Below are 26,845 nucleotides of genomic sequence, written 5' to 3'. Positions count from 1 at the left end.
ACACAAACTGGGTCTGTTTTCTCCTTTTAATTTTCACTTTTCTTTTAGGCAAGCATTTTTGTTTTGACTGGCTCTATAATTACCATGTAGTTACGAAGACAACTGAATTGCAAAAAATCTGAATGCAAAATTAAGATTCTGCGATCAAGTGTTCAATTCAGCAAGTTTTATGGATTACAGGACAGTTCGTATGAAAGCACGTATTTGACAGTCTCAGTGACAACGGTTCATATATGCTTAAAACATTTGCTGAATTTCAAGGTGTCTGTAGCATCCTTGCATGGTTTCATTTGTAAAGCAAAAATGAAATTCAAGGAATTTTCTATAGTTCGATGCCCATATGAATACCATGTACCTGCTGAACTTAATGGTCTCAGTGGTGGCAGTGGACCCCTGTTAAAATTGCTTTGACCACCTCTACTGTCATTGTAGGTTCCCCTGGGCGTACTCTGTGCACTCCAGCTTGAGCCTCGAGCACCTTCACGACGACTGTAATTTCCTAGATATGGAGAAAAAAAAACCCCACACACTACTGAGTAAATCTCACATTTTTTTCATTTTAATCTTTGCAATGCTTAGGGTGAGTAAATGCAGTATTTACATAATTCAAATAAATAAAACTAACTCTGCATCAACATGCCCTTAGTATTCTAACTCATCACAGTCTACATGTTATTGTATTACACACAGAATCAGGAGAAAAATATCTATTTTTCAGACATGAACTCCAGTTTTAAAAAATTTCACAACATTATCTGCTGTATTAAGATGGACTCCTATATTTTAAGTTTTTATGGTAAAGTAAATCGTGGTATTTATAACTTTATTAAGCGCAAGTATTTTCTGCTTCTACTGTGCAGGGAATACTTGCCTGAATTAGAAGATGGAAAGTAATGCGACCTTGTCTGTAAATGAAAGAAACTTGATACTCCAGCAGAATCTCCAAGTTCACTGAAAATTGCATCTCATTCTTGTCAGACTCCTCCATCCTTTCTATTCAAGTCTCATTTAAGTGCAGAGATGTACTGTAATGCCTGATTTTAGGAACTACCATATCACAAATGGCAGGGAAGGGTTTTTTTCCCCTCACTACAGCCCTGAAGCACTCCAACACAAGCTATACACAAGACCATTAGATCAAAAGGAAAACAGCTAACTACTTTTGTAAGATTACCAGAGGGCTAGAGAGAGAGGCAACACGGGAACTTGCAGCTTTGGTTTAATTCCAAAGCACTCTAGAGAACTTTTCTAGTGCCCAAGAGCTTATCTCCCTCCCAGACACACTGCTCCAGGAACAGTTCACGGCAGGGATGATTAATTGTTGTTAGTTAAGTCGGATCCTACCGAAACATTTTTTAGCATCATTAATTCATTTACTCCAATTCTAATATAAGAGACAACATACCTTTTGAAGCAGGTGGTGTAAAGAACCTGTTCTGACTGTGAAAAGCTCCCCGTCCTCCACGATTCCCTGAGAACCCACCACGTGAAGATATCTTCTGTGATACTTTTGGTGGCCGTTTGGCTGGTGGTATCCCATCTGGAGCAACCACTTCTTTGCTCTCTGCAGCAACAAAATCGTCCACGTGCATGGAAGGTGGTCTGCTTGTATTCTGTTTCCTCTGACGAAAGATATCATGTGGTCGAATCCCTTGTCCAAATCCTCCCCTGCCTCTTCCTCGTGGTGGTGGCACAACATGAGCTCTCTTTGCGGGCTCTATGTACTCAGATTTTCCACTGTCATGACAAATCATGATAATTTAGTTAATATAAAATTTATTCTTACTGAATATCAGGCATTCTCTGTATTGGAGATGCAATTTAAAAGGTAGTCTACATTTTGAGAGTATACAAAACATTATTTACCAGTCCTCGCAGCAAGAACACATTAACTGTTTACTCATTACATTCGCCTTACCTTGAAGTTATGAAGGTCTCATGCTTGTGCTTGCCAAGTTTGAACCCTTTTGTGGTTTTTGTACGACCAGGAGATGACGGTTCTGACAAAAACGACCTCTCTAATTCAGCTTGCAAGTCAAAGTCACTGCAGCCCTTCTCTGACAGTTCAATTAAGTCAACTTTTACCTGCAGTGAGAGAGTTTAACTTTATCACAACAATCGTTACCACTACTTCTGAAAAAGAAAACATGCTGCAGCAGGATAAATAGGATTCAGCTAGGGTCCTAACCTACTCTAGGTCCTCCTTTGAAATAAGAGCACAAAGCCCCATCCTCCCTCTTCTAATGCATTAGTGTAGCTCAAAACAAAAAGCAGCAATAACAAAATGAGCAGAGCTGCAGCATTATTGTCTTTACAGTCCTGAATCTCAAGAAAGCAAAGCCTTAGCTTTCAAATACAAATGGCTGTCTTGTCATTAGATGACCTGCAGTGAGGCCTCCTTTTGCCTAAGCTACAGTCCTATAAATTTATCTTTTCTTTTTCCTGCTTTTATACAGGAATGAGCAGTTTTGGTTTTGCTGAAGAAGTTACAGAAATTGAAGTAAAAATTTATTTGTGTGTAATCATAAAGAGTAAAGCTAAAAAAAAAATGAAGGGAATGAAGCCAACAGAAATTGATAACTTTCCACACAGGAAACCAAGATACTGTAACAATTGCTTAGGTAAAAAATAGTAAGGAATAAAATAGGAACATTATTGTGTATTTTTCAAAATGACATTTTAGGTTATAAAAATCAAGTTACAAGTACAGTGAAAAGTTTTTGTGCAAGTGATTTCATTTACTACTGCCATTTTTTCCACTTTTGTCACTTTAAAGCGAAGATTTTAAAACACAGAGTGTAGTTACCAGGTTCTTTGGGTATTACTGCAATGACAGAAGGTAAGCAAGGAAAAGAGCAAAGATATCATGCTCCTTTTCCACATTTAGTACAAACTGCTGAAAATCCCTAGCAGCAATACAAAAGCAGGCTAGGGCAGATGTACCAACTGTTGCTCTAAAGGAGATGACTCCTGCAGTAGGACACTGGGGATGAGGCTAACTTTGTGGATGGGTCCATATGACCTTGAGGCATTTAATAACAAACCAAAAAAATGACAAGCCCTACAAGCTGGGTCAATTTAAAAGGGTGAGCTAAGGAAGACAAATCACTTAGCCAAGTGAATTTCCAATGCTACCAGCTCACGTTAACCCTCATTTTTAAATACACTTCAGTTACGCTAATGAAGCCTTTTACCATGTCCAGATCAGTGTCAATTTCTTCAGCCTGAAAGGGCGAGAACCACATAGACTTCAGCTGGTCATCCATCACGTCTGCCAACACGTATGTAGTCCTGCAATACAGCAATGTCAAATGCCTTTCTGACTACGAACTACAACCAACTGCAAGCACACACAGCATCAGAGAATTTGGAGTGCCTACTGCTGCTTTACCCTTGCTATTTAAATGAAATTAAATACACTGTTTTTCAAATACAATTTGTTACCCCCATATTTAACAATTTTACCTGTTGTTAAACAAATTCTGAAGAGAGTCTGGTGCAGAAAGAACTGGCTCTGCATCTTGGTCACTTAGCGGACAAGAATCACCTGCTGATTCCAACATTTGCCTGACACCAACAATGTTGTCCAGTAAGGATTCAAGGCCATCATCTTCTTTAGAATGATCCTAGGTCAACACATGACAAGTCAGAATTTTTTTCCCCTTCCCAGAGGAGGAAATATGTTTTTGTTGATTAATAAAAGAAAATGTGGCACTAGACAAAACAGTCCCTCTGTCCATAAATAGTGAAACTGAGACACCTAAACACACAAACAGCAGAGAGCTCCTCAGTATACTATAAAACAAACCAAGTCACCATATTACACTCTAGGCTTTGCTACTAGTTGATGCGACAGTCTCTGTAACATAGTCCAGTATGTGGAACCACCTCAGTTTTCAGTTAATGAGTCCTTTGTTATAGCTAATGCTTAGGATGTTGGGAATGGTCTTTCTCCTTCAGCAGAGCTATGGTTTTGTTTACCATAAATTTAGGAGGCAGAAGAAAGGAGAGGGGAGTATAGCACTGGAAATCATTTGTGGCCAACAGCTTGTGGAACAGATGCTCTTTAGACTCTTAAATTAACCATCTACTGCACAGCTATCATAAATTATGGAGGATTAGATTCCAGTATTAGGATCACAGAAACAATGGATGGAGAAGTTCTGCAGGTCATCTAGTCCAACCTCCAGGCTTGAAGCAGGACTATCAACCAAAACCAGATCAGGTCAGCCATGGCTTTATCTAGCCAAGTCTAAAAAAAACAAAACAAAACAAAAACCAAAACCCTCCAGTGAAAGAGATTCCACAACCTCCTAGTGAAATTTTTTTTGCTAATGTCCAACCTGAACCTCCAAAACCACAATCTGTGGCCACTGCCCTGTTTTATCATCTGGTACTACCAAGACGAGTTTGGTTACATCACCTTTGTAATTACCTTCCAAACAGTTGTAAGAAGCTATTAGATAGCTCCTTAGCCCTCTTCACCAGAGTAATCAAGCCCAGCTCCCTCAACCCTTCTCCATAGCACATGTGCTCTAGGCCCCAGATCACACTGGTAGGACCCTCTCCAGTTTCCCTACATCTCTGTAGAACTAGGGAAAGGACAAAGCCAGCCAAAGCTGGACGCAGCATTCCAAAGGAGAGTTCACCAGCCTCCTGTGGAGGGAGGCAATAATATGCCTTGGTTTGCTGCCCACACTTCTTCCAGTATAGCTCAGAGCACAGCCTGCCTTCTTTATAACAAGCACGCACTTTTGGCCTATGCTCAACCTGACATCCACCATAACCTCTTTTCAGCTGAGCTCCTACTCAGTGCACAGCTACCCAGTCTGCATCAATGCATGGGTTTATCCTGCTCCAGGTGAAGAACTTTTCACTTTTTCTAATGCACCACAGTGGGTTCTTGTCAATCCAATTCTCAAAAGTTTATCAAGGCCCCTCTGGATTGAGGCTCTGCTTTGTCACATTAGCCACTGCCCCAGCTTAGTGTCATCCACAAATTTGCTGAACATGTGTCATCATCCAGGTCTCTGCTGAAAATATCCAACAATATGGGTGCCAGTATTGACTCCTTGGGGTTCCACTTGTTACTGGTCACCAGCTGGACATCAAACCATGGATCATATTCAGGTGATTCCTTCCAGCCCTGTGTGCCTATGACAGTGTTAAGCAACAGGAACCACTGCTTATTACACTAACAATCAGCTCCCCAGTGTTCAGCAGTCCCTATACCTACTGTATACCCTGGTTGCCTTTCATCACACAGTTAATTACTTATGTTCTTGTGCTGTGCAAGCACTCTCAGCACAAGATGATCCCAACTCTACCTGAAACTTCTTAGCATTAGCACAATACAAAGAATAAGGTCAGAATCCATCCTGCATCAGAATGGGTGATTTGGGACATCAGTATTAAAACAATGGCAGCAGCTACTACCAATTCCATAAGATATGCCACAGAAATTTGTACCCTTCTTATCAAGAAGGGATAGTCTATATTGTTTAAAAGCAGGTTAATGTACAAGACCGCAACATGAACCTGATTATTCAAATTCTTTTACCATAACATGTTTCTCCAGCTCAAGCAGTAGGTTTTCTGGAGTTTCTTCTTTGTTCTGCAACAGATGTTTTAACTCTGCTGTGGTTAGACCCAGTGTTCTGCCTGGATGAGATCCATCTACCTCCATAAGGTTTCCATCTTCACCACAACATCCCTGAAAAATATGACGAGTGGGAAATAAGTATATTTAAATACTCATTATACTCCTGGATTGCAACCCCTTAGAATTCAAATGTACATTAGAGCAAATCTAGCAAAATGAGAGTAATTTTTACTGCTTTAAAAACATACTGTGCAAAGTATCTTTAATAAAGTACAGTCCTATAGACAAGTTCAGCTGCGGTATCAAGATGGATGCAATCCTTTCCCTTATAAGCTGGGGTTTGTATCAGAGAACCAATAGATATTTTAGATTCCTTTCTGCACTAAACATTTATGCTATTTTTCTTTAAATTAAAACCCCAGCAGCTCTCTAGCAGGATGACATGAATCTAAAACCTGGACACAAGAGCATGCTGTTCACTTCAGACAGTTGATATACCTAATTTACAGTGTTGATAGTTTTAAATATATGCACTTAGATAAAACTGACATTTCAAAAGCCTTCTTTAAGAATAGGAAATCTACAAAAGCCTTTCCTTCCTCCACAAATATTATGTATTTTACCATCAATTCTCTTACTTTAACTGAGAAATGAAAATCTACAAGGACCAAAATATTTTGCAACTTTTTCCAGAGTTCCTACCAAGAAATGTAATTGAATTTTGACTTTCAGAAGATGTATTGAATTCAGTTTCAACATTATTACAAATATGTTTTCTGCATAGGGTTAGCATGTGGAATGCTTGCTTGGGCCTTTCCCTTTATTCATACTGCTGTGTGACTTTTTTTAACACCTCATTTCTGGCTTGAAAACAAGTAACTGCACTTTCCTCCTTAAAGAATCACAATGCCATTTCTTCCTACTGAAAGAAACTTTTATTTTTTAAATGTATATTCTGCCCAACTTTCACAGATTTTATTAAAAATAAAGATGTCACTAAAAATACTGATGGAAAAGGCTTACATAACAATCTATATAGTCAACTGCTTTCTGACATAACAGTTCTTGAATGCATCTCACACTGCAGATTTCAAGGAGATGCAGCTGAATTTATCTAAGTATTTAATACATACTCACCAGTGTATCAGAGTTAAGAATCTGTCGCATAAAATCCAAAAAAGAAGAGGCCAGTTCACCTGTGTCTTTGCTAAAGCTACTTATTACTCGCTTTAATACAGTGTACAGAGCACTGCTGTGTTTTCTTAAGGAGCTGTTTGCACAATAAAAAAGAGAAAATACTTTATTAATGCATATATTGTGAACACATTCCAGTGCAACTTGCTGTAAGAAGAAAACAACATATATACAAAACAAGTATGGTAGTTTGATAATTATTAAGTTGGGGTTTGATTATGAAGTTGGAGCTTCATTGTTTTCTCTGTACTAACCTGCTGTTCTCACTGGTGGTGTCGACAGATATTTCAGACTGCACATACAGTCATACATACTATAGCAATATCTCTAAAAACTGTAAGAAATGAAATTTCCAGCTCTGGTGGACATGGGATAGTAGTACAGAAATATTCACTTGCACAAGTGCCTCATGTATACAGCAGCACTATGCTTGTCATTACAATTTCATTGCATCCCATGATGCTTAACTACAGGAACAAAACCAGAAAGGTAATCATCAATGTAGAAAGAGCAAGGCCACGTACTGAAGCCGGTAGCTAGACATATGGGAGTCGCAGAAACAAGAGGAGCTTTAACCTACTTAACTTTCGTTCATGGATAGTGCAGCTTCTTGCAGTCTGAGCAGCACAATTCCACAACATTACCTAGAAGAGTGGTTGGCACAGCCTTTTATTGGCGAGACTCCAGGTACCACCTTTTTCTCTTCTGGAGCCTCACAACACTTTTGCCCCTCTACACATCACCTTAATAGGAAGAAATGGGTCCAAACACAGAACAGGGGATAAAGTGTGAAAAGGACACAGTACTGTCCAATGCATGTGTATATTCCATTCAAAATGAAATGGACTCAACAAAAGTAGTAACAAAATCCCCATTCCAAAAGGCCCAGTTCTCCATGATTAGGACACCCTGGAGAAGTGAAAGGTGCAAACTGAATCCCCTAAAAGAGAGGGAATGAGACACAGGTCTCCAACGTCCTGTGAAAGGGCTCTAACTACTAAGTTACTCTCAAAGGGCAGGCCACAAGTGCTATATCTCACTCTAATCCTCTTGCCTTGGAGTGGAGAAATGGAGGGCACAAATGTTTTTCATTTTTTTGTTTTCTGGGGTTTTTTTTTGAAAGAAAGCACTTCTGTGTGCATACTGCAGAAATAATTCACAGTTAAAAAAATTCAAGTGAAGGGAGACCGAAGCACAGAGTAAAACACCAAAGCCCCAAGAAAATGAAAGTTCAGATGACTTATCCTCAGAATTTCCTACTAGCCTAAGGCAACACCTTACTCAGTGTGTTGGATGTTGCTGATATTTCACTGTAAGATRCTTCATTTTTCGCACGCAAGGTATAAAAGAGCTTAGGAACTTTTTCTTTATAGCAACCAAATGAAGAACTCTGCAGTGTTTAAAACCCTACCTAGATCAGAAGTGTGTTCATTTGATTATCCTCCCCTGCCCAAAACACACCAAAAAAAACAAAACAAAACAAAAAAAACACCACATACCCCAAAAAACCACACACTTCTCAGTGGTCTTCCCAATGTTTTTTTTTTTCCTTCATTTTAAACTGTAAATCTTGCAGACTCATTAAATACAGTCTTTCTAGCACATCACTATTTCAATTATATTTTGGGCTCTTAGACAAAGTAGTAATTTACAAAATTTCTAAAGCTTTCTAAACACATCACTGATTTCACATTACAGAAGTTTTTAAAAATCTTAAGTTCTCAGAGTTATCTTAAAATACCATACCTCTTTAAGTGATAGAAGCCATAGTCATGCTCTGTAAGGAACATCATTGTTCGGATACACGTCAACAGACAACTGTAACTGCTCTCAGCATTAGTTAATGTTTCCATCAGGCAGTCACAAATTAAGGGCATCATCTCTTTGCTTGGTAAGGAATTGGAAAGCTGTTCTAATTCAGAGACAGAACCTTCCGACGAACTTGGTATAATGAGTGCAATATCCTGTAAGAAGTGATTATTATATATAGAGTAAAAAATTCATTCAGTATACCAGCAATAAATATAAATCAAACATTAATTCAGAAAACACTAAATTCTCTCGCTACCCCTCTATTGTCTTAATCCTGTATTTGACAGAGTTGATCACTGACCATTAAAACACTAACCCAGTGTATCCTTTTTAATTTGATTCTTTTAAGAGTTACAAACAATTATTGTTTTTTAAAAATATAAAAGCTTCAAAGGCTAAAAAGTAAGAGCAAAGCCATAACTAAAAGCCAAACTGTCACTGAATAATGTCTCATACTTGCATATAGTTTCTTGCTTAGGTAGTCAAACTGTCCCCTTATTTCAAAATATTCATCAAAATTAAGAGGTTGCAAATACCACCTGGAAAGTTTAAGATCTATTGTCCCCTCCATGTTTTATGCAACATAAAACAAGATTTTACAATGAATTTGCATGGGCAAACAGTTCATATTTATTTATACGCATATGCCTGACTGATCTCTTTACTGGCCAACAATGCCCAAATGTCTTTTGCATAAATGGGTAAGCACTATAGCAAATAAATACATGCAGCTAGTAAGACAGACAGTAACATGTAAATCTATGCATGCAACCAATGAGAAACTACCTGGTCTAGTCCATGAATCAATTGTCAGGTAACATTTCTTATTTTGCTATAGTAATGATACTTGGTTTTAATGGTGGAATTTTATGGTAACAGCATATCATTCTTATTTTTTGCTTATATCTTTACATTTGGAATAAGTTCTTAAGAGGTTTCAGCCAGATAGCTAAGAGAGAAACATTTATTCAACTGGGTAAAAGGTAATCATTGCCAATGACCCATGTTCCAAAATCTTCCGACAAAGAGAGATAACATCCCTCTCAGCTGGAAGGACAGTCAGTCTCTGTGCCATTCAGTTCTTAGTCTTTAATGAGCTAGAATAGTGTGTCTACTGCAAAAGAGATATCACAAATAAAAGGATTTACATTCAAGAGCAACAAGACCCACAGCAAGTCTGTCAAAGCAGCCAACCATACAAGCTTTCTCTTTTTGTGTTGTAACAATGTTGATGGGGCTTTTCTTTTGGAAAAAACAGGCACCTAAGAAATAACCTCACTAAACTTGTCGCCTATAATTAAAATTTCCACAGACATTATGCATTAAATATATAAATACCTGATCACAGAGGGACTGCAAAAGGGAAGCTACACATTCAGCACTCTGTTGATGAACAACATTGTCCCCAGCCGATCGCATTAAAGCCAAGAGCTCCTGGAAAACTTCTACATATTTTTCATCACCTTTACTATTTCCATTGATTAGATGCAAAATAGATGATTTACAAGCTTTGTGTGAAGCCAGGGCATCCAATAAAGCAAGTAATCGGGTGGTCTGTCCAGTGTATTGTTTCTCTTTCTCTTCTGTGCTGCTGAAAGGAAGTCAATGCACTTTGAATATGTAGGAAAAGCTGTTTTAAAGTGATTTTTAAAACTGTAAGAGCAACCATTACAAGAGTCATATAATTCTGCATTTTAAACAAAACACCTAGTTTACGTACTTAAACTTCTAGTTTTAGTATTCTTGGAAAACTGCTCAAATTCCACTAGATGACTTTTGGTTGTATTATAAATTAACTAATCTACCATTCATTTTACATACTATACTGCATCTAATTATATGTGGCTAAATATGCTTTTAAACAAATGGTACTCTTTGTTTCAATAACTTCTGAAATAGTGGTGGTCAACTTCTTCCTGCTTACAGACATCTACACATTTTCCAGTTGAGATGCACATCTCAACACAGTAAGTTCTACCCTACTGACAGTAGGCCTACTTTCTCATTTATTTCAAATAGACTCTTTAGAAGTAGTCCACAGAAACAGAAAAGGTTGTATAGGGCCTTGAAAAACACCTTCCTAAAACACTTACTATAAACTTATAATGTGAAACTGTGTAAAAAAAAAAAAAAAAAAAAAAAAAAAAGACAGACATGGTTGGTTGGCAACATTAAGCAGTATGTACTGGACTGAGAACTCACTCAAGTTCACAAAGGATAAATGATACTTCTGAAGTTAAGTATTTTTCTCCTGATAAACCTACTGCACAGAACAAGGGTGAATTTATAGTTCATTAAAAAAAATCTTTGCAACAGAAAACAAATACCTTTGCAGATCTTCTACAATAAGATCCAACACAGTCCTCATGATAAGAAGGGCAGTAGGTGAAGCCAAATCACACAACTGAACACAAATACGTCTCAACATGTGCTGAATAGGCTGGCAAGACGAACCAGAGAAAGATCGAACTATCTCTTGTAGCAGCTTCGCTTGAACATGAAGGTGCATGCTCCACAGCTTCCTGGTGTTGAGTGCCACTGAAATATCATGTGGCTCGATGACCTGCAGGAATAGAAGAATAGAAGGGTTTTGCTTTCAACATCTATCATAAAACCTGAATTCTACCACAAGGCATAAATAAATACAAAATACTGTGTTCATCAAAAACATGCAATGCCATTTTCATTAACATCACTGAATGACAAGGCTGAATCTGATCACAAAATAACAAATTAAACAAGTAATTCCAACAAATTAGGTATTCCTTTGGAAACACCTGTAGTCACACATCTTTTATGTCGACTTATTTGTTAAAGATAACAAATTCAAGATTCATGACAAAAGAAGGGAGAGTCTTAATACAGCAGGAGTTCAGCATTCAGTGTTAAATTCAAAGGCTTCAGAATCAATCATTTAAGTAATACAATGAAATTCTAGAGAACTTGATAAGGGTCAAAAGAACAACATATAACCATTAATTTAAAAAGATGTTCCAAGTAAGAACAGTTTTGTTTCTGATGAAGAAAGAAATGCATCTCCAACCAATCTGTCCGAACACAACTGCTTTATAGAAACTTTAATTCATCCTTTCATAAATCTGTTTTTTCCACAAGTAAGAATGGTCTAAAGGGTTATGCATAATTACAAGTCTTCAAAAACTAAATAAATCTGAATTATACCTGAGTTGTCTGCATGGGTAGTGGAAGAGGCAACAATTCTGAAAGCAGTATAAGTCCAGAGAAAAAGCCTTCAGGAATTCTCAAAATTGAAGAGAGAACTTCTTTCAGCATTAAAGACCAAGTATTATTCGCCAAAGTTTCTTCTGAAATGGTAAGTTTTTCATTAACACCCTGTGTAAAAGTCAGTAAGATATCAACAATGTCATTCTGAATTTTTTGTTCATCGCTGTCTAAGCGGCCTGAGAGGGGAATAGAACACAGGAGCATGTGTAAGGAGACAAGCGCTGACGGAACCCGCATGTCTTTGAATTCAAAAGATCCACCCCTCAGCAGTTCCGTGAGCATTGTTTTGAGGAGAGTAAGTGTACAGCGGGCCATAGAAATAGTAGTAACTCTATGAAGCGTGGTGCCCATGTTGACATGGAGTCGCCAAGGCTGAATTAGTATGCTGTTCAGCTTCTGTAGAACCCGAATGAAGGTGTCCATTCCTTCAGAGGAAAAGAGCTGAATAACTGCAAGATTCCATTTAAGATCTTTCTGTTGACCTGTGCAGAAAAGAAATAACATTTCTGTACATCAAATTTCTCTTGGGCAATCACAGTTACGCTTCAGACATGGTTAAGAAAGCTGAGATTTCTGTGTTAAGTGGTACAAATACATCTGTCATACCTTCTACCAGAGGTGGCGGACATGCAACGTGGCAAAGAACACGAAGTGCAGTAGGAAGACCAACTCCATCTGGGGTCATCAAACTGTCAATATTCTTAAAACAAAACAAAAAATGAACCTGTATTACAAGAGAGAACTTTATGACAAATATTTCACTAGCTTAGTTTTCTGAACTGGAATAAATATATAGCTCGGCCATCAGCTCCTCAATCACCAAGACACCTAATTACACAGATGAGCAAATCTAACACAACATAGACAGAACATGGATCTTAGTGCCACTCATTTCCCACTTTTTGAAAAAGCAGGTCCACTCTGCACTAATTCTCATCACATTCTGATAATCTGCAGCTATACAATGAGCTTTAATAGACATGGGAACCAACGTATCAAAAACTCCACCAGAACAAAGGGCTTGAAAATTAGTTATGGACCAAGGGCTATTATTGTTTAAAATATGTATTTACATCCATTTATCATCCACTGACTAACACGTGCCTCTATGGAAGAGAATGGAGTCTTCAAGAGTCTTCAAGACTCTTTTCCAGAAGGCAGTTAGCCATCTAACAGAATCAAAAAAAAAATCAGCCTTTATGTTTCAGCTATCTCCAATATGACCACTTTCTTACATTCTTTACTCCCAATAAAAGTATGTTTCAGATGGATTTTCAAGCAAAAAGGGAAAGTAACAGCTAATGCTAAAACTGTGTTTCAGTGGAGTCCCCTGAAAGGGGAGAATTATCCTCTGGGAGATAGTTTCAGGAGAAACCAGTGGGAAGCCCCTTTCAGCTTGTCTATTGAAAAAGTAAGTACTCTCTATTTGGCCTTGGGAAGTAACTGAAGCTGCTAGATGGACAACTGCTGTCTGCTCATTACAGCTGAAAATGGAGCTTGTCTTGTTAATTCCCAAGAACGGGCAGCTGACCACTCAAGCACCTATGCTGACCCCTCTTCAGACTGTTAATACGCATCCCCATGCCATAAGTTCCCAACGCACAGGTCCAGGGTACAGGTTTCTATAGTCCAGAGGAACATCTTTATACTCACTGGTTGCATTTACAGAAGTAGTGTACTAACAGTTTCACCTCACTTTATGTATAGCCATGACAATATGCAAACTAGTAAGGAAAAAAGAAAAGACTTACAATAGCAAGTCTTTGAGCAAAGATTCAAAAGAAAGAAGTAGCTACGTAGTTTGGGAACAAGGCCGTGCATAAAACAACATGATCTACCTTATTCTTAACAGGATTTCTCTTTTTTTTTTTCCTCGTTACCAGACTTGAGATACAGTTCTTTGAGTGTTGCAGACAACCACAGCAGGGTGTGCTAACAATCTAGCTTTCAGAAGGCCACCCCAGCTTTAAGAAGCAACCTCAGTTCTGAATTAATTCCTTTGGCTCCTTGCACACCTGAGATAGACTAGTCTAAGGTTCTTGTCTCTAATGAAGGATTACTGGCTTATCTCTAAGGCACACACCTATCCTAAGTCCATTTTGGGTTTCACTTGGTCTTCCAAGAGACCTCTGTATTTGGCTTTGGAAATCCTGTTCCTGTTTAGATGACTAAGGCATATCCTTTAAAATCCTTCAGGTTTAAAATATTCCATACATCATGTATCTTAGCTCCATTCTGTAAGCCTTTGTGCATTCTCAGATTTTGATAGAGACCCTATGCAGCTTCTTCAGATGTTATTATGAAGATTAAAAAAAAGCACTAGAGTAACTTGCTTACCCTACATGAGATTAGAATAAACTGCTGCTCCCTTCTATTGCCACCTTGGAGATTTCTTCATTAGGGAAAAAAAAATCAGTTTAGAATGAAGTCCCATCTGAATAGAGCAAAAATTCTAAGCTCCCGTCTGAATAGAGCAAAAATTCTAAGCTGAACTAAGCTACGGTATGTGCAATTTTCAAGTTTTGCTGGCGAAAGACTGAAAGTATATTCTTCAAGTCAAATTAACAAAATTAAGCACTGAGCAAATAACGTATGTGTCATGTCCCATATCTTTAAAAAATTTATTAAAAACACTGAAAAGAATAACATTTTAAGTTCTCATCACCCCTTTTCCAAAAACCTACCTAAGGCAAACATATCTTTTTAGAATAACACTTACTCAAGTTTTGGTTTTAGTTACTGTAAGTATTCTCCAAAACTTAAGTTCAATTATTCCACTTTTTGGTAAGCATTCACAAATATAGCAGAAGAAAAAGAAAAGAGGGTCAAGGTTTGCTTTGTGGTTTTATGGCAAGCTAAAAGATTAAAATGGTTGGATCTTTGCAGGGATAGAAGAAGAGGAAATTTCAGAACAGGCAAAAAACTTCCAGTAATTTTAGCCAAACCCTTCCAAAATCCAGCAGTTTTAGTGTCTCCGAGACAGCCACAACAGTTCCACCCAAAAAAAGTTGAGTAGCAGTACAATTTTGAAGAGGACTGAAACAAGCTATTATTTTACAGATTTTTTTTTATATATATGTTTTTTCACATGACTGTAGAATGCCTCTTCATCCCCATGACATTGCTGGATGACCTGACAGCTTTTCTAATTAAACTCTTGAAATTCTTTTTTGCACCTTCTGGTTTTCAGGTCAGCTCCTGCTTACAGTCTTTGTAATATATTAGAACATACCTTTTCTATTTTGATCACAGCAATGAAGTCATTCTCGATCACTGTATAGTAGCAGATCTAACACTTAAAGTTTTTCAACTAATGAGAATGTACTGTAAACCAAAAATTTGTATCATTTAAATCAAAGTTTTTATATTTTGTTTTGCTACTTGAGTGTCTGGATTGAAAGACTCAGAATCAGAAACAATAGAGAAAAATGCATATAAAAAAGGATCCTTCATTTTTCCAAATTACATCTTGATAGTTTGCATAATGAGATAAACTTTGCATCACTCATTTATCTTAGTTTTGGTTACATTAAGATAAGTAAGGGCAAGAACTGGCCTAGAGCATAAGCTTTAATAAAAACATACATTTTGGATAATAATATACATTTTTAAGCAATCATGTTAGTACAAACATGAGAAGATAAATACTAAACTAAAAAAACGTGCAAGATCATAGGGCATCACTAAAAGTTAGCACTATCAGTATTTTACTAACCTGTTTAATATATTCAATGAGATTTGGAATACAGTTAATTTCAAATCTAAGATTTTTCAAAGGTTCAAGCCACTTGCTAAGCTCTGGGGGAAAAAAAAAGAAAAAGTTACTTACATTTAATCAAATATCTTGTCAATGCATTTAGTAACATAAAACTTTCTGAAATACAAATACACTTAAATTACACAACAGGTGCTAAGCCCAAATGTGAAATTTGAGGCACACACTGTAGTTATAGCCAGCTGAAAAGCATCACTGAAAAAAATAAGACTTCAGAACAGTTGATAGATCTCTTGTTCATGGATAAAACTCTGCTCAGATCAAGCTGAACACTCATATAATTTTCAGCTTATTCTTTGTATTATCTGTGATTAAATGTATTTTATAAAGTACACTAAGGGTCCCACTATCATTAAAGAAAAAGACAAGGACCAAAGCACATTCCCCTTGATGTACATAACAGGTTGCTACAAACTGATTCCAAACCTTCCGTTAAGCGCCCAAACGGAGCTTGTCCCTGCTAGTAGGACATGTTCTCTCTGAAAGTTCTTATACACTGACATACTCTTAGTCCAAAACAACCTGAATGTCCTAACCTCTTGGGCAACTTTTCAAAACCCATTGTTCCTAAAAAAATATTCAGAAGAATGTGAAGGTTCGAAGGTCAAACAGCTGGGAACTGACAACTATTTTCAGTTTGACTTCATGATTTGGTTTAATAAACTAGCCCCTCTTCTCATGAAATGGTCTAATGAGCAGGCAAAGAGAAAAGAAATAAGAGTCCAGCAGAAGAGGAAATCAAACTAAAACTTCTGAAGAGTTCTGCTTTCTTTTAGTGCATTTAAGCTTTGGAAGAAATTAATGGTACCTCTATACCAGTCAGTTAGCAGTGGAGAGAACATCCCTGCACACCACAGCTTCACTGTTCAGGTGCCAGAATGGTCTCCAGCAGCATTTTGTTTGACCAGATCCATTCCCAATACTCAGACCTGATCTGTGAATCAGCACAAGCCAGGGAATGTCCCCAAGAGGTAATTTGGAGACCAAAAGTTTTAATAATAGGGACCTAGACCATGCCAGTTGGTCTAGCTGCCACAAAACAGTCCCAGGAACATTCCTTTTCTTAGTATATACACAGCCTACATCGCCAAAGGAAACAACCAAAGTCAAGTCAGCTCACTGACTGACTAGTCCATTTCTACTAAAACTTGCTGCCCTAAGTTATTTTCAACACAGAAGTAACTGCAAACTTCCTGTAATCATCCAAAATTCATAGTAGTTAATATTACTTGAAAAATATTTTAACTAGAAAGAATTTCCCATTGAACTCTCATTAACAGAAAAGAATTACACATCTTCTCAGTGACTCAACTAAACAGATGCAGCTGGAAAAGGAATTTCATTATATACATTATCCAAACCAGATGATTGTGAAGTACCAATTACCCACATATAAAAGGTTTCTTCTATACATTCAAACAATTCAGTTGATAATGACACATACTGTACCTTGCAATTTGGTGTTATTTTCGTCTGCCTTACAAAGCTTCAGCAAAGGCGCTGAGTGCTGTTCCAGCATTTGGACATCACTGGAAGATTGAACCACCAGCAAAACAAGGATGCAGGCATAATTATAAGCAACTGACTTCTTGGACTTTGAGTCCCTGAAACATGAATAAAGATTTTCTTTAAGTCTCAGCTAACGCAACTGGGATTTCTTAGATTACTCATTCTCTGACCCTTGGTAATCTACCTACAGAACTCTTGCCTTCACCAAGGCTTGCACCATATAATTATCATCAAAAAAAAAAACCCAACAGTTTTCTCCTATACTATTTGAAAAATGAAAGCTCTTTGATTTACATTTACTTCAGCATTCAGAAAGGAGGAGAACTGTGAGCACTCACTAGAATCAAGTAGCAAGCAAATCTTTTTCCGTAACTTTGTCTGCTTTTCAAATCTTGCTCTAAAAGCAGTGCAACCTAAGTAGTAGCACTGCCTGTCCAGAGAAAAGAATGACTGTGTTTTTAACACTTATAAAAACTTCAAGAACTGAGAGATACCCACCTCACCCCAGACAGATCTGCAATGCTCAGTTTCCCCAGGCCTTGTTTCACAGTCAAATGTTATGCTTGAATGAAAACTGTCCTTATTAATCTTTTCTTATCAGTCAAAAGTCTGACATATATCATAGCAACTCTCTGGATGACCTACATAATCTCTGGGAATTAGGTACTTGATCACAAATGACAGGCCTGATTTTCTATTATGCTGTTCTACTTAAAAGTTTTTATAAAAAGATCATGGTCTAACAGAATGAAAGTTTTTTTAGATTTACTGAACTGTTTTTAGGGGTAGATACTTTTTAAATGTAAAAACCTAAAGAAGGTAAATAAATATATAAATTACCCTAAGGCTTCTTTGGAATAGTACTCCATTAAAGTTGTAAGACTTTGGAGGTTCTTCTCCAGACTGAATACGTGAGCCACAGCAGATCGTCCTACAGGGTTAAAGGTAATCAAGTAGAGGTTGTGAAGTGTTCCCAGCAGATCCGAATGGTCAGTTTCTTCACTGGCTGTGCACCGCTGAAAGTGGCAGAATAATTCAGAAATGCACTGTAAAGTCTGGGTTGAATGCAGGAGCCACAGGGCAAAAGTATCCTCGTTTGCACCATCTGACTGGAGACCTTCCTCTTGATCTGGATCAGACAACTGACAAAGTGCTCTAACCAACAAGTTTGTTGCTTCGTACTCAGCAAGAAAAAAAAGAAGACCCTTCTGCGACTGTGCCAGGAAACGCAATACATCTCGTATAGCTGGAAGCACACCTGGATGAGCGCTTGTCACTGGAATAGACAGTAGCAAAGTAATGCATTCCAAGAAATGGTGACTATGAAGATATCTGCAAAAATGTACAGGAAAAGAATCAGCAATATTACAACCATCTGTCAACACTGTACTACAACAGAATATAAAATTAAATGCTTCCTAGCTTCAGCATCTATTCTTCTAYAGATTGCGAGAAGTAACAACAAATTATGAAGTAGTAAAAAAATTCTAATCATAAAAAATATAATTGCTATAATAGCTACAAGAGCTAAATCTCTGACATATAAAGTACTGATTATAAAAAAAACAAACACTGAACCACCTTATCAACGCACAAAAAACTTTGTCTTTTATTAAATTCATTAAATTTGAATTATCATTAACACTGGGTTTGTAGTATTTTAATGTGCTAAGAAAACAATCATTAAAGCATATGAAAGGGGTACTTTGAAGGCTGTTTTCTTTTAGATACTTAGATTCAGCTCTGACCTACACTGCTACTACCAAAGAAACCTGTGAGTGTTAAGAGAAGTACTTTCTAGATGGAAACTTGCTAACAGAGAATTAACCAATGGTAATTTTTAGATGGCTGAATGCAGACAGGCCTCAGCTCCTCTCCCCATGCTCTGAAACGGCAAGCCACGCTGACACAACTACATGACTTCCAACGAGGGCTGGATTACATATCTTGCCAGTTCAGCATATAGACAAAGATGTTGCAGTTTGGTTTTATCCATATGCATAGATATGTCCCAAGACCACAAGGTGATAAAACTCCAGATCCATAACAATCCTCAACTATGCACTTGTACAGTACCTAGCCCAGCTGTCCAGGATCTGTGAATGGGACTGAAGTGATAGCACAGTACCACTAATAACAAGATGTTAACTTTCCATCATGGGCACCATTGACTCAATTGAGAGCCAATAAACTAACAGTTAACATTAATTGTTGAACTCCCTCAGACTTATATGAGAAAAATCCAGAATCCTTTGGTAAAGTACAAACTGAAAAAATCTAGAAAAACGTTAGTCAACAAGGTCATCCCTAACAATTATCTCTAGCAAACTGAGGGGGAAAAACACACCAGAAAGTGAACTTGCAACTGTCATACCTAAACAGGACAGGGTAAGGATCATCCCTTTCTGGAGGGCCTGTAATGCGTGCCATGGTTGGGAAGGATTTCACAGGTGGCTGAATCATTGTATGAGGAGCAGTTTCCATCAAATGGAAGATTTCTTCAAGAAGGCTAACAAGCTTTTCCACCTCTCCTTCACTTATATTAGAAGATTCCAAAAGATGATCCATATCCATGGGAGCCTCCACATCGTTTTCATATTCTTGGTTGGCTCTGTCAAGTCCCGTCAAGTCTTGGTCCTGCTCTGGCTCAGTGTGATTAGGAAGAGAAGGAGTGTTCTCTGCTAATTGATCAACCACCTTTTTAATATCTGACAGAATCTCATAAAAGTGACATTTCTGGAGAATTGCAGAACCAGCAGTAACTACTCTCACAGTCTGATCTAACAGTATGAGTTCCAGGAGTTTCTGATAACCGCTTTTTTCATGTACATCTACACCACCTCTTAGAAACATTTCCATTCCCTCAGTCATACTAATAACACTATCCAAAGCTTTAAAAGCATTAAGTTTAAGGGAGGATGATACATGATCTGCAAACAACAGTTCAAATAACACATTAATAACTCCTGCCTGCAAGAGTGCCATTATTCCTTGAGTCCCACATTCTGCTAATGACGACACCAGTTTTGTCCCAGCCTTCAGCTGTCGGACATTCAAAGCAATGGGCTGTTTGAGAGCTACCTGAAGGCTTAATGCTTGCAGGGTCCAGTCTACTAGCTGGGTAATATAGCCTTGCTTTGTGTCTTTCATTTGCAGGTAGCTCAATCCTTTTACTATTAAACTCGGAACTTCTTCTAATGCAGTGACCCACTTTGCACCCCTTTCTTCTTGATATAATTCTAACAGTTCAGTTAACTTCACTGAGACTTCCACTGCCCCTGAATTTTCTTTTTCCGGGTCTTGGTCCTTTATTTTACCAATTTCATTCTCAAATACAGTCTTGTAAGGGCAGCTGAAGTACAAAAGAGGTCCAAGCTCCCTTTCAAAAGGCTCATATGTCACAGGAGGCACAGATGCCAAATCCTCAGGAGTATATTCAATATCAAAGCTTGGATATTTAAATGTTTCACGTTCCAGATCAGCAATTCCATCCTCATCACTTGAGATTTGCTCATATCCATCATCTCCTAAGAAAAAGATTCATTTATGAAATAAAATCAATTATGGATAACTGTGTTCATAAATGCTGAGAACCTGCTGAAACTAAATTAAAAAAAAAAACAGTTTAGAAAACAATCATACATTAAATGTACAGAAAGCTTTCTCTTTTCAGCTGTAAGTGAAACCCCCTGTTAACAGACTTTTTATATAAAAACTGAGACATTTAAAGGTATGTATAAAACCAAAAGTCCATTTAACTGGGATATATAACAAGAGCATTGTCTCATTTTCTTTCTAGGATATATCTATCATAAAACTTGTAGTTAGATTTGCACTGGCATGGGTGGGAACTTTAGATAATTCAAGAAAATTACTGACATTCTTACATAAAGATTAACGCAAATAATACACATTCTTGGTGAGTCAAACAATTTTACTTAATTTTTAATTAAGAAATCGTTTGTTCCACAGCCTTCCACTTTTTCTTAACAAATCAAATAACAAGGCTCATTCTCACCTATAAAAGTTGCATCTATTTTATAGAAAGTAACAGGGAGATTTACTATAAAGGAATAAATACTCCACAGCAAAATACTGTTCTCCTTCAGAGATGTCAGATACAGCATGCAACAGTGCAGCGACCAAGGCAAAATGAGACCTAGCTCTCTTCACTCCTAGTCATCATAACAATACAGCCATAAAAATTTTATAAACTGATTGTTTTTTCTTTTATTTTTTACAAGATTACTTACCTTCACCTTCTTCTTCCTCTTCACCCTCTTCTTCTTCATCTTCTTCCTCCTCTTCCTCTTCCTCCTCAGGAATACTCTCTACTGTATGCCCATCATCATCTTCCTCATCCTCCTCCTCCTCAACATCCACATCCTCTTCTTCATCCTCTCCTTCTTCTGGTTGATCTTCTTCTACCTCTCCCTCATCAGAATATTGACTTTCTTGATGAATGGATGTCCGATCAGGAGAAATGGGCTCAAAGTAATCCTCCCTATGGTCAACATCATCTTCTTTTTCCCCAACCACTAAAAAAAGAAAAATACAAATAAGAGTAATGCTCTGAAATCTAATGCTCAATGATAGGTCTTATGATACTGCATTATGCAGTGGAGATACAGAAAGAACATCTTGAGGAAAATTTCAGATGATTTGACCGAACACTAACAATAATTACTTAGTTCAGTAAAACTATAGGAATTATGTAAACAGTTCTTAGTACTTTTAACCCATATGGAGCCCTGAGAACTCAGTAGTTAATGGGAACAGAGGGATGGAGGAGGATAATGAATACCAAAGTCAACAGAAATTTTGTATAAAATATGATCAAGCAGCGTATTGGTCAATAGCTGATATTCTCAAATATACTAACTCTTAAATGGATACAACTTAACATATCCAACAGGTTTTCTTACAAATCTCTTTCCTAAGATTGAATCTGTCCAGCAGCAGTAAAAGCAGACAGGAAACGTACCACAAGGCAGGAACACAGAATTCTACTTCCACTAAGCAGTGTTGTGCAGCAGATAAAACAGTCCGCTCTCATTGTACCTGACACTGGCATAGGTTCATCCTCATCATCATCAGGAGGAGGGGGGCCTGGCGGTGTCCTTGGTCCCCTAGGTTGTGGTCTTGGAGGGCTGCCATTGAATTGGTCTTCTTTCTCCCCATCAACTGTATTTATTGTGAAAATAAAAATTGCATTTAATGGAATCACAGGAATAGAAATGGTACCTTTTAGTATTTCAGTGCTACTTTTCATTAGAAAAACCCTTTATTTCTCAGCTGTATTTCAAAAAAGTAGTATCCGAAGCAGTTTTCTGAAATCATTTCTGACGTAAACAAGAATAGCAAGGTTATTAACACTACAGATGTTTGTTAATATAACACTGAGTTAAAATTAAGGTGGATAATTGCCATTTTTAGCTTGAACAATATCTAGCAATATTGTAACTCTACCAGTAATAACTGAAGTTACTTAAAAAAAAGATTAAATTTTGATCTACAAGTGATTTTTTACAGTATAGAGTATTCACATCTCTGCAGCATGACAGCTCTACCTTGAACAAGACAGTTCTAATTTTAAGTCTAAAGACAAAATTAAAGCACAAAAAGAAACTTGCTCATGAATTCATTCACAGCCATTCTAACACCAACACAAGCAAATACTTTTCTGTAATATAGTTACCTACGAGTCACGAAAGGAAAGTTAATCACGACTGAAATTTTCTTGTTACGAATTTTTTGAAAAGAGATTTATCATCTAAATTTTAATTAGTTCACAGAAATTAAAATACTTAATTTTGATCATCGTAGGGAATTCACAACAGATCAGTCAACCCACTCTCAAAAAAAGCACTAGACAAAAACCTACTCAAAACCATTCAACATAAGCCTAAAAAAATAGAAAAAATAAAGGACAAAGATATAAAGCTAGAAAAATAAGCTCAGTGAAATCTCAAATGTGAAAGAACTGCTTTTTTTCAGATGCARTAATGTAATTTTGTTTAAAAAAAAACTCCGTCTTCTTCCAGCTAGTGCCAACAGGCTTACCGTGTTTTGGGTTTCTTTTCAAACCAGGCTGTTGCTGGGGAGGAGGTGGTGGAGGTGGGGGTGGAGGAGGTGATTCTCTGTCATGACTTATTACCCTGTCGACAGAGCCGTATATTGCCAAAGTCAGACAGTTGTACCAGCCTCTTAGAACCAATCCGTCTGTGTTGACCTGTTTTTTTTTTTAAAAAAGCAGTTGAAAACAACACAAGAGAATTTCAGAAAAGTTATTTAGTTTTAAAATCACTGTATCAGTATCTGCATAAAAGCAAGAAAGGAGAGTGGAACACTACAGTATCTCCTTTCCTTGCATTTTGAAAACTGAGAAAACTTTAAATATATCAATCATTACAAGAAATGACTAGTCTTTTTCTAAAAGCATTCAATTCCTTGCAATATATTGCCTAATCTACCACAGGCAATTTATTAAAAAAACAAACAAACAAACAAAAACCCACCACATAGCGTGGGTCACACAAACACTGATCGAATGAAATAAACCCAAACAGAACTGAAGAGGATGTGCTTGGTTGTGCCCTGCAGCTATAACATTCTGATTTAACATTGCTGGTAAGTAATGTATACTCCTGACGGTAATCTCAACAAGAATTGTCAAGCAATCAAATCTTCTAAGACTCAAGCAAATTACATAGCATCTATAATGCTGTCTTTAAAGTAATAAGTATTAGAACTACAAGCAGGTTTTAGAATAAGGTCTTAAACAGTCTTAAGCAATAAATGCTTTACACAGTGCTAACACACCATGCACAACCATGCTTGCACTCAGATGACAGACGTAAAAAAGAAGAGGAGGTTTAAATGACATTGCATTACCTTTGCATTAGGTCTAAAAATAATTGAAGTATTTTCATCATATTCAAGGCTGTTAAGTAAAATATACAAAGTTATTTTTCCATTAATACAAAGCACGCTTACAGAAACGAAACATGGCAGTACTGAACAGGAAAGCTAATAATAGAACACTGAACAATACACACGCTTAAGAGTGCAAAAACATTTATTTTCATAAAATACTTCTCCTTAACACACATGGGCTCTGAAAGAGTGCTGTCAGTTTAAAAATAACAAAATCTTCTCATCTTTTAAGCAGGAACGTCTGTTTTATCCCAAACAGATTGGATGAAAAGGGCAAGAAGAACATATACTAGGAAAAGATAGACCAAACGAGAGGCGCCAGAGACACGCATTTTCTATTGGGCATCTTCTGCACTCAAAAATTCTCAGGAAGAAAAATAGATAATGAAATCATGAAGTAATTTGGGAACTACATACCTCCCCAGCCTATCAAAAACAGGGGCACTTGGCTTGCTGACATTGTTGAAAAACAAGTCCAGTTGAAATGTATGTGGAGATGTCTCTCTGGAAACAAAACAAAAGTAGAAGTTAAACCCATCGAGCTCCTTGTCAGAAGACAAGTAGGACAAACAAGAAAAAAAAAGCTTGTTTAAGTAACTCCCCAAAATGATTACAAATTCAACACACACATGAATGTAATTTCCTTTTTTCATATAGGAAGTTTTATTGAGATACACAAGTTCCAGACAAAATAATAGGAAAGTGTACCTGAGTCAGACACCTCATATCGTTCACTTACCCATAAGCTCTATTGTCAGGCAAACTGGTGTGAGCTCTTACTCCCGGAGGAATGACACGTACTTCATTTATATAAACGACACATGGAAAACGAACTACATCTATATTGGTACTTTGCTACAAAACAAAGAACAAAGAAAGCTTAAGAAATATAAAATGGAAACACAACAATGTACTCGTATATTCTTTGTTAAAAGAGAGACAAATTAAGGTGGAATGCTAATAAATATAAAATTCATTTCTGTAAAGAGTATAACTTCTATGACTGTTAAACAAGAAAGAATTTTTTAAAATAAACTAACACTTTTTATATATTTAATATCATTTTCACAGAAAGTGTTATTGCTTCATTTACATAATCAGTTCCCTTTACTTGCAAGAATCTTTTAAACAGCAATAGATTTTTTTTAGTAGAAAGATATGTTGATAAAGATAAAAACTGGAGCATAAATTATTTAAAAAAGGACTTTGAGTATATGTTTCCCTTTTAACAAACCATATCAAATTTATAACCCAAGAAAAAAGAAAAAGTGTGTGTGTTCATCCTAATTGTAAAGATTAGGGAATGTTATATTATGAACCTAAACGTTAGAAACATTAATGATATTGTAAGTACTGTTTTGTTAGGCTTATATAAAATTAGGTATGATGTTTATTTCTCTGATTTTGCAACAACACTTGAACGCCTTTTGGAAATAACATCTCCATTTCCAACACAGAAATAGCAAATATAAAGACAAATTACATTTTGGCACTCCTGAAAGTTATGTTTGAGCAAACTAGGAAGTAATCAGAAAGTCACATTGACTTCCCATGTAGTAGCCACCAAGCAGTTAATGCTGAAAGTCTCCTCTCACTAAATTCATTATATTAGATATTGTCATATTTATCATCTCTATCTATAAATTCATAAAATAGGAAAAATATATTAAATATGTCCAACTTTAAGCATATAAAGACTATTTCTTAAACAGAAGCTCAAAAGTACATTTCTCATTGAATGTTTCCAATGTTGTAGTAGCAAAGAATGCATTAGCAAAAAAAAACCTCAACCAATATGTGTCTACCAACATAATTAAAAAATTGAAATGAAAAAAAAAGATCTGCAATCAAAAATTATATATCTTTAACAGAAAACATCTTTCATAGAAAAACATCTTAGAAAGCAAAAAAACCCATAAAATTACCAGAATAAGGCAAGGAGGTACTAAGATTTTTAGAAAGCTAATAAATGAGGAAACATGCTGTCCCAGAAGGGAACAGAAATAGCTGAGGTCTCCTACCCACTCCTATTTTAAATTGTAGATTTAAAAATACATTTGAATCTCCCTGACCCTGGTAGCTAAATAGGAATCCAAAATAACTCCTGGTTTGTTTTTATGGCAGCATTAGTGCAAAACACTTCATTTTCTTTCCCTAACACCTGCCCACACACAAAACATCTCTCTTGGGTCGAGCTGCATTTCATAATTTCCTCATCTTGGCCATACAGACTACCCTTGTCCGGTCCTGAATGGCACAATGGACAGAATTCTTGGCAAATCTGCTGTAACGCAAGCAGCTTCGAGGATGCTCAGGATCCCTACAGCCCTCAAGTGGAAAACACATAAGAGCTCCTGCTATTAAAGGAGGCTTGAAATATTCCTTTTGCTCCCTTTGCTCAAGACTTCTTCTTTGCTCAAGAATCCACATAGGCTGCATAAGTCTAAAGGCATGTCTCACACATCCTCACTAACGGCAGAGGGGCACATGTATCTCACAAGTTCCCAGGATGTAGCCATCTTTCTGACAACTTCCCGTGCAGACATTTCAAATCAGTCCAGGCCCTTTATTTTCAGCCAGCCTCTCCTCTTTATTTTTCTCTAAGCAAGAGGCAAGCAAAGGGCGCCAAGCTCCCAAAGCCTGAGTCTTCGCTCCTTCCCCATGGACGCACTCCTCTCCAGCCGGCTACCAGCGACGCCGGGGCTGTCAGGACGCTCAGAGGCAGGGCGCGGCGGGGCCCGGCCGCGGCAAGGCTTCGGGGGGCTTCGGGGGGC

General features: G+C 37.2%; 1 protein-coding gene across 4 annotated transcripts in view; it reads right to left on the bottom strand.

Annotated features, from left to right (window-relative positions):
• The window catches only part of VIRMA (vir like m6A methyltransferase associated), a 29,432-nt gene that overhangs the window by 2,293 nt on the left and 294 nt on the right, over positions 1-26,845 (bottom strand). The window contains exons 2-23 of one of the 4 annotated variants that reach the window (XM_026081004.1): positions 24,811-24,926; positions 24,489-24,575; positions 24,030-24,078; positions 23,199-23,367; positions 22,197-22,319; positions 21,389-21,673; positions 19,510-20,662; positions 17,976-18,467; positions 17,076-17,230; positions 15,567-15,649; positions 12,458-12,551; positions 11,789-12,333; positions 10,936-11,171; positions 9,947-10,199; positions 8,543-8,760; positions 6,740-6,872; positions 5,561-5,713; positions 3,466-3,626; positions 3,195-3,291; positions 1,919-2,085; positions 1,406-1,737; positions 337-499 (exon numbers count right to left, since the gene is read on the bottom strand). In XM_026081004.1, the coding sequence (XP_025936789.1) occupies positions 337-499; positions 1,406-1,737; positions 1,919-2,085; positions 3,195-3,291; positions 3,466-3,626; positions 5,561-5,713; positions 6,740-6,872; positions 8,543-8,760; positions 9,947-10,199; positions 10,936-11,171; positions 11,789-12,333; positions 12,458-12,551; positions 15,567-15,649; positions 17,076-17,230; positions 17,976-18,467; positions 19,510-20,662; positions 21,389-21,673; positions 22,197-22,319; positions 23,199-23,367; positions 24,030-24,078; positions 24,489-24,575; positions 24,811-24,926 (5,264 nt within the window). The other 3 variants (XM_026081001.1, XM_026081002.1, XM_026081003.1) reach the window with 3 other exon arrangements.

The sequence above is a fragment of the Apteryx rowi genome, unplaced genomic scaffold, assembly GCF_003343035.1.
Source record: "Apteryx rowi isolate R43461 unplaced genomic scaffold, aptRow1 scaffold_533, whole genome shotgun sequence".
NCBI lineage: Eukaryota > Metazoa > Chordata > Aves > Apterygiformes > Apterygidae > Apteryx > Apteryx rowi.
This window is presented reverse-complemented; position numbering and strand designations above follow the sequence as displayed.